Consider the following 16,651-nt stretch of genomic DNA (forward strand, 5'->3'; position numbering starts at 1 on the left):
TCACCATCTGTCAACAGCATCCTTCTTCAGGCAGTGCTAATGGTGGCTGCTGTGGATTCTGCTGTATGCAGGCTCAGTCGTGACTGCACTAATTAGACTTTTGAAAAGCTGCTGATCTGTTCCTGCCACACAACCTTTGGTTGTCACATATCATAAAGTGTTGAATCTTACTTACGAGAGGTTTACAAAAATAACCAGTTTAAACCAGAATATGGACAGCAGAGGAATACTAAATGTGGGCCTCCAGGCAACAGTGAAGTTCTAACCTGCATCAACACCTACTGCAGTCCTTCAGAGAATATGGAAGTGCTTGTAAAATTAATAGGGTTTTGACTGCTCTAGCACCTTGAAACTGGGAGTTTATTGCAGTTGAAGGTCTGAACATCATAAGATTATCTATTACACACATTTCAGTCCAAGACGATTAATCAGTAAAACCAACCAGTGAAACCTATTTGTATTTTTTCCAAGTAATTGTGTGCATATTTAAAATTTCTGTGGAAAGTATTTCACTGTTTATAGACAGAACTCAAAGCAATTATGAAAGAGACCAAAATTTTAAACATAACAAAAAGGGGCCCAAGAGCAGCTTGTTGACTGTATCAGGAAACTTGACTTAATACTTTTGGTAAAACTTTATTATTCAAGTTTAGATGTAAATAACCTCATTTCTGTCTGAAATAGCGTTCATGGGAGATACAGAAAGAATGTGTAGGTGTGATAAAAAAAAAATAAACATCACAAAATTACATGCATGATGAAAATCAGAAGCATGTCCCAGTTGCTTTAAAGGCAGAGGCAGTGGTTCCTTTTGCATTCCTCGGGATTCGGATCTTTTTACTGGGATATATCATTGAATAATATTATAAGATTTGAAAACCCCCAAAAACTGTAAAAGCTATGATTCATTTCCAGATTGCTCAATTTTTTTAAGCTCCTGGAAACACTGCCTCTGCACTGAAACAAGACTGTATTTCATTATAAGACTGATGTATGATGCTACTGGAAAATGCAATAAACAAAGTCAATAGTAAACAGCGATTCCAACATCACTTGATAAGAACCATCAACTTTCAAACTGTTTCACTTGAAACATAATATTGAAAAGCAATTAACAAATGTGCATATAGTCTTTTCAAGCTTAACAATATGAATTAAGAGCTTTGATAGATAACACAAGGTACATTAATATTCATTAAGTGGAATGCATAGTGCTACCCTCTTTTCCCCCTATTTAAGCATGAAAATACGTTCAGCTACTTTTCATCCATACTTTGCATTAGCAACAACCATAGTTATTTCATGTTGGTATTCAGGGTTACTATGTGAAAGAAAAAACATTCTAATGAAATAGAAATAGGTGCTTCATTACTTCTTTTGCTACATTTGCACATGTAAACAGCTAGAAAAGAATCAGTATTCTGACTCGAAAGCATAATGCAGTATTTTTGTTGCATACTTTATAGAAAAAAATTATACAATGTGTCAGGCACCATCATTTTCAAATGTTTTACATTTACTCTTTTTTAGAAAAATAATATTCTGATTGTTCTCCCAAATTCTAAAATGCAACATGTACTCATTGTGTTACAGTACTAAAAGTTCTCTTCTTTAGGTTTGCAATTTTTATCAGATTGCACATTTCTATGCAGGCCCCTCTGAATGTGTGTCATAAAGTCATACTTGTCTGTACAGAAATGCTGGCATATGCTACACTGGAAAGGTCCGCTTTCACCATGGCAACTCATATGCAATGCATACATCACTTCATCCATAAAGAGAATGCTGCAATGAACACACTTCGTCAGTGATTCATCTTGAGTGCCTCGATCAACTTTGTCCGGAGTTTTTACCACATTTTCTACACTCTCCTCCATCGTAGTTACCGATGCATTAACTTTGTCCTTTGCGGCACCATTTGCAGTTGGTCCTGATCTGGAATGCTTTGTTGCCAGATCCAAAGGAATGTCATTATCAGATCCAAGGGATGAGAAAGTTGGAGGCAGGTTAAAGGCAGGATAAGGCACGAAGTTTTGGCAAGGGTTTGGTAGGCCAGACACATGGTAGTGTGGATTCCCAGCGACAGACAATTTATACTTACTCCAGAACCTCAGCCAATCAGCTTCATTTTGTAAATCACTATGCACAAACTGAAATCCAAACAGAGGATACTGGTACTTTTCAATAGGGCTTCCTGGAGGAGAGTAATTTGGGTGCTTTGTAGGTCTAAGGTATTTTTCAATAGGACTCCCTCGTTCTGAACTTCCTTTTCCTTCCGATACAGGCAAACAATTTCCTGTGTCTACACAGCTTTCCTGAGGGCTCTTTACTTGAACATGCAGAGGCTGCATTCTTCTGTGAAGGTCTCCAGTCTGGCCAACCACCAATGTAGACTGGCCCTGATGTGGCTTACTCACTGAACCGTAGAGATCAAGTTTGCTCAGATTAGACTGCTGCTGCTCCCGGTGCTGACTCTCTGAAGTGTGCTCCTCCGATTTCCTTTCTAGGGAGCTGTCATTCAGTTGCTCCTCGTTGCTTACTCTCTGCTGTTTGTTGACCTGATCTGTTGGGAGTACGTCAGGATTAAGTCGCTTTCTTGTCCGCCTTCGAATAATCTGCTCCCCATTACTTTGCTTTATAATATTTAAAGGCCTTGGAGTCTGGAAACAAGCAAAAACAGGCAGATCTTAACTTACACTTGCACAACTCATGCTATTTTTCATTAAATTGTAACTGTGTACAGACTAATTGACCACGAGGACTGAATTAGGTTTATATGCAAATCCTCAGTTTGGGGGGGAGGGGGCACACGAGTTCATTCAAGCCCAAAAACAAGGGAATTATACATTTATATAATTGTTCCCAAACATGTTGTTTTGTATAACAAATAGTATAAGTTTATACTTGCTCCTGTTTGTTAAATAAAAATTGCATCAGCGTGAGGTAACCAGACAAGTAAATAGATGGATTTGTAACATGAACAAAGGATGTGCAAGGTCAGAACTAGAATTCTGATGTAATAGAATACAGATTAGGAAGATACAAAATAAAAACAGAAAATGCTGGAGAAACTCAGCAGGTCAGGCAGCATCTGTGAAGAGAGAAACAGAGTTAACGTTTCAGGTTGATGACCTTTCGTCAGAACTGGAAAAATGCAGGCTTTTTTTCAGTTCTGATGAAAGGTCATCGACCTGAAACAGTAACTCTGTTTCTCTCTTCACAGATGCTGCCTGACCTGCTGAGTTTCTCCAGCATTTTCTGTTTTTATTTCAGATTTCCAGCATCTGCAGTATTTTCTTTTTGTATTAGAAAGATATAGTTTAATTATCTGCTTTTCTGATGAAAAAAATACATTACTGAAGGTGTAGCATTAAAGTTGTATTTTCACCCATGGCTCATTTTGTGACTGTGTAACTGTGCGCACCCCAGTCTACTGTGGTAAAGAACATGCTTTAAACTTCACTGCAAACAGCTGTCTATACAACGGCTGCAGATGCATATTCAATTAGGGGACAGCTGTCTACAGAGAAATGGACAATATAGACTTTACAAATGCAGAAAAGTGCAAAATTATTGGGTGAAACATCCCGCACGAAGTGAGTCTACTGTACCAGTGTCGGCAGCAGTATTTATTATAGTGTGACAATGACAGCCGCAAAGTCTACAACTAGCATATGCATTAGATGGTGTGTGCAGCAGGACCATCAATTCGAAAGAAAAGCCTGCTCCTTCCCTCCTCCCCCACTACAGGTAAATGGTGGGAGGGTCCAGGTCACTGAAGGATTGCCCTCTCGGTCACCCTATTTATTGCTGCTTCCTGGAAAATGGTAGTAGGTTTGAAGCAGTGGTAAAGGCCCCAATGAGAGTTCCCCAATGGGGCATCTTCTACCTGCACCCCCCTATGTCAATAGGGTGTGGCAGGCAGAGTTACGAAGCTTCCGCGGTAAATTTCACTGGCCATCTCCCGATAGGCTCAATGGAGCCTATGCCTGCTGAGAGTAAGCCTATGCCCATTTCAGCAGGTATAGGCTCCATTATAGACCCCAAACTGCAAAGAAGGGAGCAGATAATTGATCTCAGAGGGATTTGTACCTTCTGGACAGTCCAATGGCAACTTTGAGAGATGCAGATTCAGGCAGTTCTTTGTCTGGAGGGGGACCTTGCTAGGGCTCCTGTACTGGGTCAAAAAAGTGTTGCTCTGGCTTTCTCAGCTTTCTGTTGGGCTGGGCACTAGTAACGCACCCTTAGAGGTGCCAGTGGCTTGCCCAAGTATGGTAATTGACCCGATCCCCGGAGTGGGGCCTAGGGCTACTCGCATGGAGGGGTGTTGCTCTTCCACCGGTGGAACGTCTATCCCTGCGGAATTACAGGGCCTATATTCTTATGCGTGCAGAAGATGGAGAGCGTATATTCAGCTGTGGCTCAGTGGGTAGCACACTCGCCTCTCAGTCAAAAGGTTGTGGGTTCAAGTCCTACTCCAGGGGCTTGAGCATATAAAGCTAGGCTGACACTCCAGTGCAGTGCTGCACTGTTGGAGGTGCCGTCTTTCGGATGAGACATTAAACCGAGGTCCAGTCTGCCCTCTCAGGTGGACGCAAAAGATCCCATGGCACTTTTTCGAAGAGGAGCAGGGGAATTAACCCCCGTGTCCTGGCCAATATTTCTCCCTCAACTAACAAAAATAGATTATCTGGTCATTATCACATTGCTGTTTGTGGGAGCTTGCTGAGCGCAAATTAGCTGCCACATTACAACAGTGACTACACTCCAAAAGTACTTCACTGACTGTAAAACGCTTTGAGATGTCTGGTGGTCATGAAAGGCGCTATATAAATGCAAGTCTGTCTTTTTCATCAGCAATGGTGGCTGTTAATGTTTTTGGAACTTTACACTAGATATTTATCCTGGGTTCAGAACCACTAGCTATTCTTGTAAGTGGACCTCATGGCCCCTACAAACTGGAGTGTGCTTTTACTCCCAAATATCTAGGTAAATGTAGTTAGACCTAGGAGAATGCTCGTCACTGTACTCCAGGCAACTCGATATGCCACATGCCACCAAGGGTCTAGCAAGAATGAGGAACTGAAAGAAATTAGTAATAGTAAAAAAAAGTACTGGAGAAATTAATGGAACTAAAAGCCGATAAACGTCCTGGACCAGATGGCCTACATCCTAGGGATTTGAATGATGTGGCTATAGAGATAGTGGATGCATTGGTTGTCATTTTCCAAAATTCCATGGATTCTAGAATGGTTCCCGTGGATTGGAAGGTAGCAAATGTAACCCCACGATTTGAGAAAGGAGGGAGAGAGAAAATGGGGAACTACAGACCAGTTAGCCTGACATCAGTAGTAGGGAAAATGCTAGAATCTATTATTAAGGACTTGGTAACAGAGCACTGAGAAAGTAATAATAGGATTGGGCAGAGTCAACACAGATTTATGAAAGGGAAATCGTGTTTGACGAATCTACTAGCATGGACTGAGGATTGGTTAACGGACAGAAAACAGTAGGAATAAACAGGTCATTTTCGGGTTGGCAGGCTGTAACTAGAGGGGTACAAGGATCAGTGCTTGGGCCTCAGCTATTCACAATCTACATCAATGATTTGGATGAGGGGACCAAGTTTGCTGATGATACAAAGCTGGGTGGGAATGTAAGTTGTGAGGAGGATGGAAGGAGGCTTCAAGGGGATGTAGACAGGTTGTGAGTGGGCAAGAACATGGCAAATGGAATGTGAAGAAATGTGAAGTTATCCACTTTGGTTGGAAAAATAGAAAAGCAGAGTATTTTTTTTTTAAAATGGTGAGAGATTGGGAAATGTTGGTGTTCAGAGGGACCTGGGTGTCCTTGTACACGAATCACTGAAAGTTAACATGCAGGTACAGCAAGCAATTAGGAAAGCAAATGATATGTTGGCCTTTATTACAAGAGGATTTGAGTATAAGAGTAAAGACGTCTTACTGCAATTATATAGGGCCCTGGTGAGACCACACCTGGAGTATTGTGTACAGTTTTGGTCTCCTTACCTAAGGAAGGATATGCTTGCCATAGAGGAAGTGCAACGAAGGTTCACCAGACTGATTCCTGGGATGGGGGGATTGTCCTACGAGGAGAGATTGAGTAGACTAAGCCTATATTCTCTAGAGGTTAGAAGAATGAGAGGTGATCTCATTGAAACATACAACATTCTTACAGGGCTTGACAGGGTAGCTGCAGGGAGGATGTTTCCTCTGGCTAGGGAGTCTAGAATCAAGGGTCAATGTCTCAGAATAAAGGGTTGGCCATTTAGGACTGAGATGAGGAGAAATTTCTTCACTCAGAGGGTGGTGAATCTTTGGAATTCTCTACCCCAGAGGGCTGTGGAGGCTCAGTTGTTGAGTATATTCAAGACAGAGACCGATAGATTTTTGAACACTAAGGGAATCAAGGGATATGGGGATAGTGCAGGAAAGTGGAGATGAGGTAGAAGATCAGCCATGATCTTATTGAATGGTGGAGCAGGCTCGAAGGGCCAAATGGCCTACTCCTGCTCTTATTTCTTATGTTATGTTCACTCAATGATCTGTGAGATGGGACCCCATCCAAGGGCAATGGTAGCAATCAAACAATACATATCAAGACCTTTCTGAACTATGCATTCCATCTCCCTTGCCTTGAGGTGTGTACATCAGCTAAGTATTTTCTGTGGCCTTCAGAAACAGCTAGCAGTAACCAATTTTACCTTGTGTGCGCGTGTGCTGTGACCAGCAGGAAAAGAAATCCAATAACTAATCCATCATGTGTTCCATTTTTATTGTAGGAGCAAATAATGTCTCAGCAATACCATTATCACTAGTTGGTTGTTGTTTCTGCAATAAGATACTGGAATTTTAACTGTAGTTTAAGTCATGACTATCTGCTCTTGTGAACGCTTTAAAAAATAAACCCAGTAAACTTTGATCATGCAGTTTCAGGTTGTGCAGATGTCGCTGAAAGTGTGTTTCAGGACCAGCCTGGAGGGGAGGAAGTGTGCCAGGCTCATCACCGTCTGGTCCAATTAGCCCATCACCTATTTTTTTGGTTGCATCTTTAATGTGGTTAATACATCCAAGAGACCTTCACTACTACTTCATATGGCTAACGTAGATGTAGAGTAACAACTATAATTTTACATTTAGGTGGTTAAGCCAGATAATTGCATAGGATTACTTAGGATATATGGCACAGAAACAGGCCATTTGGCCCAGCCAGTCCATGCCGGCGTTTATGCTCCACTCGAGCCTCCTCCCGTCTTTCCTCATCTAAATCCATCAGCGTAACCCTCTATTCCCTTCTCCCTCATATGCTTGTCCAGGGGTCAGGAGTAACGGAGTGTGTCGCTTTCTTTGTGCCTTCTTTGTATTTGTGAATCAGACATTGAGTTGTTATATGTTCCATGGTCTATTCCGGGTGATCACAGTCGCACACTGGAGAGTTTTTAATTCTCTACTTGTGCATCAAGTATCTGCATCTGCCATGGTTTGTGCGGATGCGGTTTAGGGTTGCCCATAAACTTCGTGGAAGATCGAAGCCAGGGATCTTCCACGTCGGGTCTTTCACGAGGTGTTTGAACTTCTTGTGAACTCCATTTGACTGTCCAAGCATCATCAGGGTTGAAGTTGCATTGTTGACGGTTAAGCACATGGGTCCAAAAGGGCTTGCGTGACTTCAAGCGGTGGTGAGGGGAATATATTTCATGTGTATAATCTAAATCAATATACTACGATACTTTGTATTACTAGGAACTTGGCGGGAGAGGGTAGATATATTCAAGATGGCTGTACGAGCACTGGCACTAGAGACCTAGCTGAGCTTTTTACAAGATTTAAAAAATATATTTTACTTCCTACTCCTCCAAAAGCATTTTATCCTCGAGAGAGAGCTGACTATGTGCTAGAAGAGGCTTGGGGGGAGGCAAGTCTAGGAGAGAAGCTGCTCTGAGATAACTGGGAAAAAGCAGGTACTTGTGAAGATTTGTTTGTGTTTCTGAATACTGAGCAGGTTGAGTTACAGCACTGCTAATTATAATGTACTGTACCAGTGGGTTTCTCATGCTGATGCTGTTGAGAGTGTGTCCCGGTCAGATTCTTAATTATCAATGTTACGTTATCTGCAAAACATTACACAAATGATCTGCATTCCATGAAAAGGATTTGAGAGTTTCACTTCGTAGCAAAATGATAATTTGCTGCAATTAATCACTTAAATCCCTTTTACATTGTGGAACTACTCCAGTGCTGAGGCTTCAGGCTGCTGCCATTAACATTCTACAGTGGATTCAAAATGTTGGCAGCAACAGGAAGGGAACTGTGACTTCTAAGCTTCTCCCTCGGTATCAGGGGAAGATTCCTCCAGGTTAGCAATGTACAAAAACGCACTGTTGACCTGCTTAGACAGGCAATTGTAATTGGCCTGCAGGATTCAGGGAGCAAATGCAGCTCGAGGTGGTTGTCTGTCCGTCTGGAAGCTTGTATGCTGCCTCATTTATACCATAGCAATGCCTCCGATGGCGTGGCTTGTTTTAGTGTAAAAGCCCATTCTAATTTGTAGTTAGCATGCAAAAACTGATTAGAATATGAAAATCACTGAGAATGTCTTACTAAATATGCTTTATCATGTGCAAAAGACAGTCACAATTAGTCTGCAATACAGTTTTTTGTGAATAGGGGCTGTCTTGGTTGTGAAATGAAAACCAGATTTCCACTACTGATACAGTATTATCCCATGGAGAAATACATGTTTATATATCTACGAAGAATCTATGAAGAATGTATTGGTGATTCTAACTTAATTTCGCATCATTTTGATGCTGTTATGTTTTGAAGATTATACTACAGGTACACTATCCCTTATCCGAAAGCCTTGGGACCAGCTGAGTTTCGGTTTTCGGATTTCAGAAGGTATTATTATAAGACTGGGAAATTTGTATTTAATATAAATTGTAAAAGTTCAGGCTACCTCTTGCGACTGTTCCGTGTCGGGGGGGGTTCCGGGGGGGTGGGGTGTGGAGAAAAGAACATCGGACGGGCCGCGGTTCGGTTCGGGGGGAGAAAAGAATATCGGATGGGCCGTTGCAGCTATCGGACGGGCTGCTGTATTGTTGGGTTCACTCTCCCGGTACCTCCTTCACACTGCCCGGCTCGGCCTGCAATCTCCTACCCAGGAGGGAACTCTGTGACCCTCTGCCCTGCTCAGCGTAAGTCGTGCGCCACTCTGGTCATGTCGTGCGCACGACTTACGCTGAACAAAAAAACTTTAGGTTTTTAGAGGTTTTCGGAAGTTCGGATAAAGGATAGTCTACCTGTACTACTACTAATATATTTCGCTTAATAAAGCACTCTGTATTAGCCTGATCGAGTCTGGGCTCAGGATGGCTCCCACTCTAAATTGCTATCCAATGACAACTGCTGGAAAGTCATGAGTGCAGACATCAGGTGAGAACATGATCAGCCTCAGTTATGATCGCTCTCATGGTCAAATAGCCCACTAACACTTAGGTCTAAATATTATGCGTATACCCTGGTCATGGAAAACTTTGTCTGCTCCCAACGTAATTCAGAAAATCACAGGTGCATTATCTGCAATTTTCCATCCATGGGATTCAATGGTTAGTAAAATCACAGGCACTGCGCCCGAGACTTTCCGACATGCACTGGCGAGGGTCCTCGCCGCCCGCAGATACTCCGAAAATGTAGGCCTTAGTGCCGAGGCTAACACATGAAGAACGAACACTTGGGCAAGAGGACAGAGCGCTAACAGTCTCTATAAATCATACTCCATCCAAGTGGGTGCATTCAGGGGTGGATGCAAGAAAAAGTGGGTGGCAGAATTTTCACAAGTGGTCACAAAATAGACTTTTGCTTCCTTCTATCATCTCACACCTCGAGCAGCCACCAGATATTATGCCATTGCAAACAGGTGACAACATTTCAAACGGATAAGCAAGTTTTTACTGGAGTGCTTTCTTTGTAATTGCTGCATGCATAGCAATCCTCTATTAGATGACACCCTTGTGTTTGACAAAAGGATTAATATATAGGCCATTTCATTAAACACAAGGACACAGATTACAGTATAGCCATTTTACTGTAATGGAAATGTGGCAGTAGCACCTAGAAAGAACAGCTCAGTTATTTGAAGTGTTTTGGTGGTGTTCTTCTCAAATTCAACTATCAGTTCTCCTTACTGGCAGCAACACAAATGCCGAGGGGAGTTCTGGTAGCTGCTAAACAAACCAACAGGATTCCCTGAGGAAATACAGAATTGTGTGAGATCATTTTACTTGCAATTGCTTTGGGTAGGCTGGCTGACTGGCATCTGGCATGCCGTGAAGGAGAAGAAGGAGGAGGAAGAGAATAAAGACAAGGACAAATGGGAAGGAAGGGGGGTGGAAAGAGAGAGAGAGAGAGAGAGAGAGAGAGAGAGAGAGAGAGAGAGAACGAGAAAGATTGACTAAAGAGAAGTAAGCAAAACAGAGATGACTTAAGACAAGTGAACAGTGAGATATAAATGTTTCAATCAAATTTTCCTGTACTGATGTGAGTGAGGACACTCTAAATATGTAATAGTTGCATTGCTTCCATCCTTTTTATTACTGTGTTTTCATATGCGTTTCCTAAGGAAAATCAACAACATAATGAATTGAATTTGCGGCTGCAATGACGGCGAAACTCGCCAACATTACTGTGTAAAACTGACGGCAACTTCTGGAAACCTGCTCCTCCAAAGAGTGCGTTGTTGCAGTCTTCGCAGAGGCAATCAACACAGAATCAGTGCTTTGACATGAACTTCAACTTTTTATGCAATATTTTCAAACCATTGAAAATGTTAAGCCTTGTTGAATGAGGTATAAATGAGTTTGTAACAGCGTACTAAGTCATGACAGAAGAGAGGGATGATGCAGACATTGTCGTTAAGGAAGAAGAGTGTGAAATATTAGATGAGATAAACATAGTGAGGGGGGAAATTAAGGGGTTTAGCATCTTTGAAAGGAGATAAATCGTCAGGCCCGGATGAAATGTATCCCAGGTTGTTAAGAGAAGCAAAGGAGAAAATAGCAGAGGCTCTGACCATCATTTTCCAATCCTCTCTGGCTATAGGTGTGGTGCAGGAGGACTGCTAATGTTGTACCATTGTTTAAAAAGGGAGAAAGGGATAGACTGAATAATTACAGGCCATTCAGCCTGAAAAACATTGTGAGGGACAGTATTAATCGTCATTTAGAAAGGCATGGATTAATCAAGGCCAGTCAGCATGGATTTGACAAGGGAAGGTCATGTCTGACTAACTTGATTGAATTTTTTGAGGAGGGTCGATAAGGGTACCGCTTTTGATGTACATGGATTTTAGCAAGGCTTTTGACAAGGTGCCACATGGCAAACTGATCAATAAAGTAAAAGCCCATGGGATCCAAGGGAAAGTGGCAAGTTGGATCCAAAATTAGCTCAGTGGAAGGAAGCAAAGGGTCGATGGTGTTTTTGTGACTGGAAGGCTGTTTCCAATGGGGTTCCGCAGGACTCAGTACTCGGTCCCTTGTTTTCTGTGGTACAGATCAATGATTTAGACTTCAATGTAGGGGCCATAATTAAGAAGTTTGCAGATGATATGAAAATTGGTCGTGTGGTTGACAGTGAGGAAGAAAGCTGTAGACTGCAGCAAGATAGCAAAGGACTGGTCAGGTGGGCAGATAAGTGACAAATAGAATTCAATCTGGAGAAGTGTGAGGTAATGCATTTGGGGAGGGCTAACAAGGCAAGGGAATACACTATAAATGGTAGGACACCGAGAAGTGTAGAGGAACAGAGAGATCTTCGAGTGCATGTCCACAGATCCCTGAAGGTAGCAGGACAGGTAGATAATGTGCTTAAGAAGGTACACAGGATACTTTCCTTTATTAGCCGAGGCACAGACTATAAGAGCAGTGAGGTTATGCTAGAATTGTATAAAACACTAGTTAGGCCACAGCTAGAGTAATGCGTAAAGTTCTGGTCACCACATTACAGGAAAGATGTGATTGCACTAGAGAGGCTACAGAGGAGATTTACGAGGATGTTGCCAGGACTGGAAAATTTTAGCTATGAAGAAAGATTGGATAGGCTGGTGTTGTTTTCTTTGGAACAGAGGAGGCTGAGGGGAGACTTCACTGCGATGTATAAAATTATGAGGGGCCTAGATAGTGTGGATAGGAAGGATCTATTTCCCTTCGCAGAGAGGCCAACAACCAGAGGGCATAGATTTAAAGTAACTGGTAGAAAGATTAGAGGGGAGTTGAAAAAGAAAAAGACTTGCATTTATGTAGCGCCTTTCACAACCACCGGACTTCTCAAAACGCTTTACAGTCAATAAAGTACTTTTGAAGTGGAGTCACTGTTGTAATGTGGGAAATGCGGCAGCCTATTTGCGCACAGCAAGGTCCCACAAACAGCAATGTGATGATGACCAGACAATCTGTTTTTGTTATGTTGGTTGAGGGATAAATATTGGCCAGGACACCGGGGATAACTCCCCTACTCTTCTTCGAAATAGTGCCATGGGATCTTTTACATCCACCTGAGAGAGCAGACGGGGCCTCGGTTTAACATCTCATCCGAAAGACGGCGCCTCCAACAGTGCAGCACTCCCTCGGCACTAGCACTGGAGTGTCAGCCTAGCTTTATGTGCTATATTGAGGAGAAATTATTTCACCCAGAGGGTGGTGGGGGTCTGGAACTAACTGTCTGAAAGGGTGGTAGAGGCAGAAACCCTCATCGCATTTAAAAAGTACTTGGATATGCACTTGAAGTGCCGTAACCTACAGGGCTACGGACCAAGAGCTGGAAAGTGGGATTAGGCTGGATAGCTCTTTTTTGGCCGGCACCGACATGATGGGCCAAATGGCCTCCTGCTGTGCTGTAAATTTCTATTATTCTATAATTACTGCTGAACCACTGGCCCTGAAAAACTAATTTTATAAGTGTGGAGTGTCATTACTTCAAAATAACATTTTAAAATTCCATGATTCTTAAAATAATCTTCTACCTTAATCCCATCTGTATGTCCCAATCCCACGGTTTTAGCCGTGGCTCAATTGGTAGCATTCTCACCATTCAGTCAAAAGGTTGTGGGTTCAAGTCCCATTCCAGAGACTTGAGCACAAAAATGTAGGCTGACACTCCAGTGCAGTACTGAGGGAGTGCTGCACTGTTGGAGGTGCCGTCTTTCGGATGAGACGTTAAACCGCAGCCTGTCTGCTCTTTCAAGTGAACGTAAAAGATCTTACAACACTATTTCAAAGCAGAGCAGGGGAGTTATCCCCGGTGTCCTGGCCAATATCTATCCCTCAATCAACATCACTAAAAACAGATTATCTGGTGATGATCACATTGCTGTTTGTGGGTGCTCGCTGTAAGCAAATTGGCTGCTGCGTTTCCTACATTACAATAGAGACTACACTTCAAAAGTACTTCATTGGCTGTAAAGCGCTTTGGGAAATCCTGAGGTCGTGAAAGGTGCTGTATAAATGCAAGTCTTACTTTACTTTTTTACTTTAATCTTTATTTTGCTTTCTCTAAATGATTAAGAAATTAATTATAATCTGTGCTTTTTACTTCCTGGTTTGCTGTCCATGAAAATTCTTCAATCTGATTGGCTGAGCAGCCTGCTTGATGATGTCACTGTTGCTGGATGCCACAGATCCCCTATAGATGGCACCAGATGCAAAGTCACTTCGGAACAGGGGAAATAGTTGTTCTAGAGCCCGCTAAATCTTTGCGGGCAGCTTTTTTCAAGGTCAACGGCGAATGCCATCCCTTCACCACTGACCACAAAATCTGGGCCAATAAAAGTGTGCGGTAAATCAGAAGGACTTCATTATGATTTAGAAGCCATAAAATTTAGTATTTTCAAATAAATTTATAGGCAGCAACCAAACAATTCAAACTATTTGATATCAAACAGACATTACAAAGCACTTGTATCAACTGGTTCAAATTTAAAAAATATAATTTCTTTGATCAACATAAGAAATAAGAGTAGGAGCAGGCCATTTGGCCCCTCAAGCCTGCTCCACCATTTAATGAGATCATGGCTGATCCGATTCTGGCCTCAACTCCACTTTCCACTTTCCTGCCCGCTCCCCATAACCCTCGACTCCCCTCTGCTCAAAAATCTGTCCATCTCAACCTTGAATATATTCAATGACTCAGCTTCCACAGCTCTCTGGGGTAAAGAATTCCAAAGATTCACGTCCCTCAGAGAAGTAATTCCTCTTCATCTCCATCTTAAATGGACGACCCCTTATTCTGAGATTATGCCCCCTCGTTCTAGATTCTCCTTCATTCTAGATTCTTCCATGAGGGGAAACATTCGCTCAGCATCTATCCTGTCCAAGCCCCTCAGAATCTTATATGTTTCAATAAGATCACCTCTCATTCTTCTAAATTCCAATGAGTATAGGCCCAACCTGCTCAACCTTTCCTCATAAGACAACCTTTCCATCCCAGGAATCAACCTAGTGAACCTTTCCTGAACTGCCTTCAATGCAAGTATATCCCTCCTTAAATAAGGGGACCAAAACTGTATGCAGTACTCTAGGTGTGGTCTCACCAACGCCCTGTACAGTTGTAGCAAGACTTCCTTTTATATTCTATCCCCCTTGAAATAAAGGTCAACATTCCATTTGCCTTCCTAATTACTTGCTGCACCTGCATGTTAACTTTTTGTGTTTCATGTACGAGGACACTCAAATCTGTCTGTACTGCCGCATTCTGTAGTCTTTCTCCATTTAAATAATATTTCTTTTCTATTCTTCTTACCAAAGTGGATAACTTCACATTTTCCCACATTATACTCCATCTGCCAAATTCTTGCCCACTCACTTAACCTATCTATATCCCTTTGCAGACTCTATGTCCTACTCGCAACTTGCTGTCCCACCTATCTTTGTATCATCAGCAAATTTGGCAACAGTACACTCGGTCCCTTCATCCAAGTCATTAATATAGATTGAAAATAGTTGAGGCCCCAGCAATGATCCCTGTGGCACCCCACTAGTTACAGATTGCCATCCTGAAAATTACCCATTAATCCCGACTCTCTATTTTCTGTTAGTTAGCCAATCCTCTATCCATGCTAATCCTCTATCCCAACACCATGAGCTCTTATCTTATGCAGTAACCTTTTATGTGGCACCATGTTGAATGACTTTTGGAAATCTAAGTACACTACATCAACTGGTTCCCCTTTATCCACCCTGCTCGTTACCTCCTCAAAGAACTCTAATAAATTTGTCAAACACTATTTCCCTTTCATAAAACCATACTGACTCTGTTTGATTGTATTTTGATTTTCTAAATTCCCTGCTACTACTTCCTTAATAATGGATTCGAGCATTTTGCCAATGACAGATGTTAGGCTAACTGGCCTATAGTTTTCTGCTTTCTGTCTCCCTCCTTTTTTGAATAAGGGTGTTACATCTGAGGTTTTCCAATCCGTTGGAACTTTTCCAGAGTCAAAGGAATTTTGGAAGATTACAACCAATGCATCCAATATCTCTGTAGCCAATTCTTTTAAGACCCTAGGATGCAGGCAATCAGGTCCAGGGAACGTGTCATCCTTTAGGCCCATAAGTTTGCCTAGCACTTTTTCTCTAGTGATAGTGATTGTTTTAAGTTCGCCCCTCCCTTTTGCCCCTTGATTTTCTACTGTTACTGGGATGTTTTTAGTGTCCTCTACTGTGAAGACAGACACAAAATATTTGTTAAATGCCTCACCATTTCCTTGTTTCCCATTATTATTTCCCCAGTCTCGTCCTCTAAGGGACCAATGTTTACCTGAGCTACTCTCTTCCTTTTTATATACTTGTAGAAGCTCTTACTGTCAGTTTTTATATTTCTTGCTACTTTACTCTCATAAGCTATTTTCTCCCTCTATTATTTTTTGTGTCATTCTTTGCTGGTTTCCAAAATTTTCCCAATCTTCTGGCCTACCACTAATCTTTGCAACATTGTATGCCTTTTCTTTCAATTTGATACCATCCTTAACTTCCTTGGTTAGCCATGTTTGGTTCATCCTTCTCTTCGAGTCTTTCTTTCTCACGGAAATATATCTTTGTTGAGAGTCATGAAATATCTCTTTAAATGTCTGCCACTGCTTTTCTACCATCTTACCTTCTAATCTATTTTCCCAGTCCACTTTAGCCAACCCTCTCCTCATACCTTTGTAATTGCCTTTATTTAAGTTTAATACTCTAGTTTCAGACCCAAGTTTCTCACCTTCAAACTGAATGTGGAATTAGAGTCATAGGGCAGGATTTTCATTGGGCCGTGGAGGCGGGATTGAAGGCGTGTGGGGGTTAAAATCCCGAAAATCGGGGGGGGGCACGAACCCATCCTGCCCCCAACCTGCCTCCATGCCAGCTTCAAAAGGAGGCGGGTATCTGCCTCGATGAGGCGGGAAGGGGATTAGTGCCAATTAACTGCCTGTTAACAGGTAGTTAGCAGGCAGTTTTTAGCCTAATCCCTATTTTCATTCTTGAAGTGTGGAATTCCCGACGGCTCCAAACCACGCCAAGTTAGCGAGGCGGGCCGTCGGGCTGAAGGGCTTGGAGGGGTCAAGATGTCCGTTGTTCAGGTGAGTGAGGGGTGCATGAGTG

General features: G+C 42.2%; 1 protein-coding gene across 2 annotated transcripts in view; it reads right to left on the reverse strand.

The window, feature by feature from the left end:
- Window positions 1-620: 620 nt before the first annotated feature.
- Window positions 621-16,651, reverse strand: part of trps1 (trichorhinophalangeal syndrome I) — a 237,088-nt gene continuing 221,057 nt past the window's right edge. Inside the window, exon 6 of one of the 2 annotated variants that reach the window (XM_085993289.1) lies at window positions 621-2,660. In XM_085993289.1, coding sequence (XP_085849415.1) covers window positions 1,596-2,660 — 1,065 coding nt within the window. In that variant the 3' untranslated portion in view covers window positions 621-1,595. The remainder of the gene's footprint in view (window positions 2,661-16,651) is intronic. The other variant, XR_015079039.1, reaches the window with a different exon arrangement.

This window comes from Somniosus microcephalus, chromosome 7 (assembly GCF_052327205.1).
Source record: "Somniosus microcephalus isolate GS21.2 chromosome 7, FLI_Smic_1.0, whole genome shotgun sequence".
Classification (NCBI taxonomy): Eukaryota; Metazoa; Chordata; class Chondrichthyes; order Squaliformes; family Somniosidae; genus Somniosus; species Somniosus microcephalus.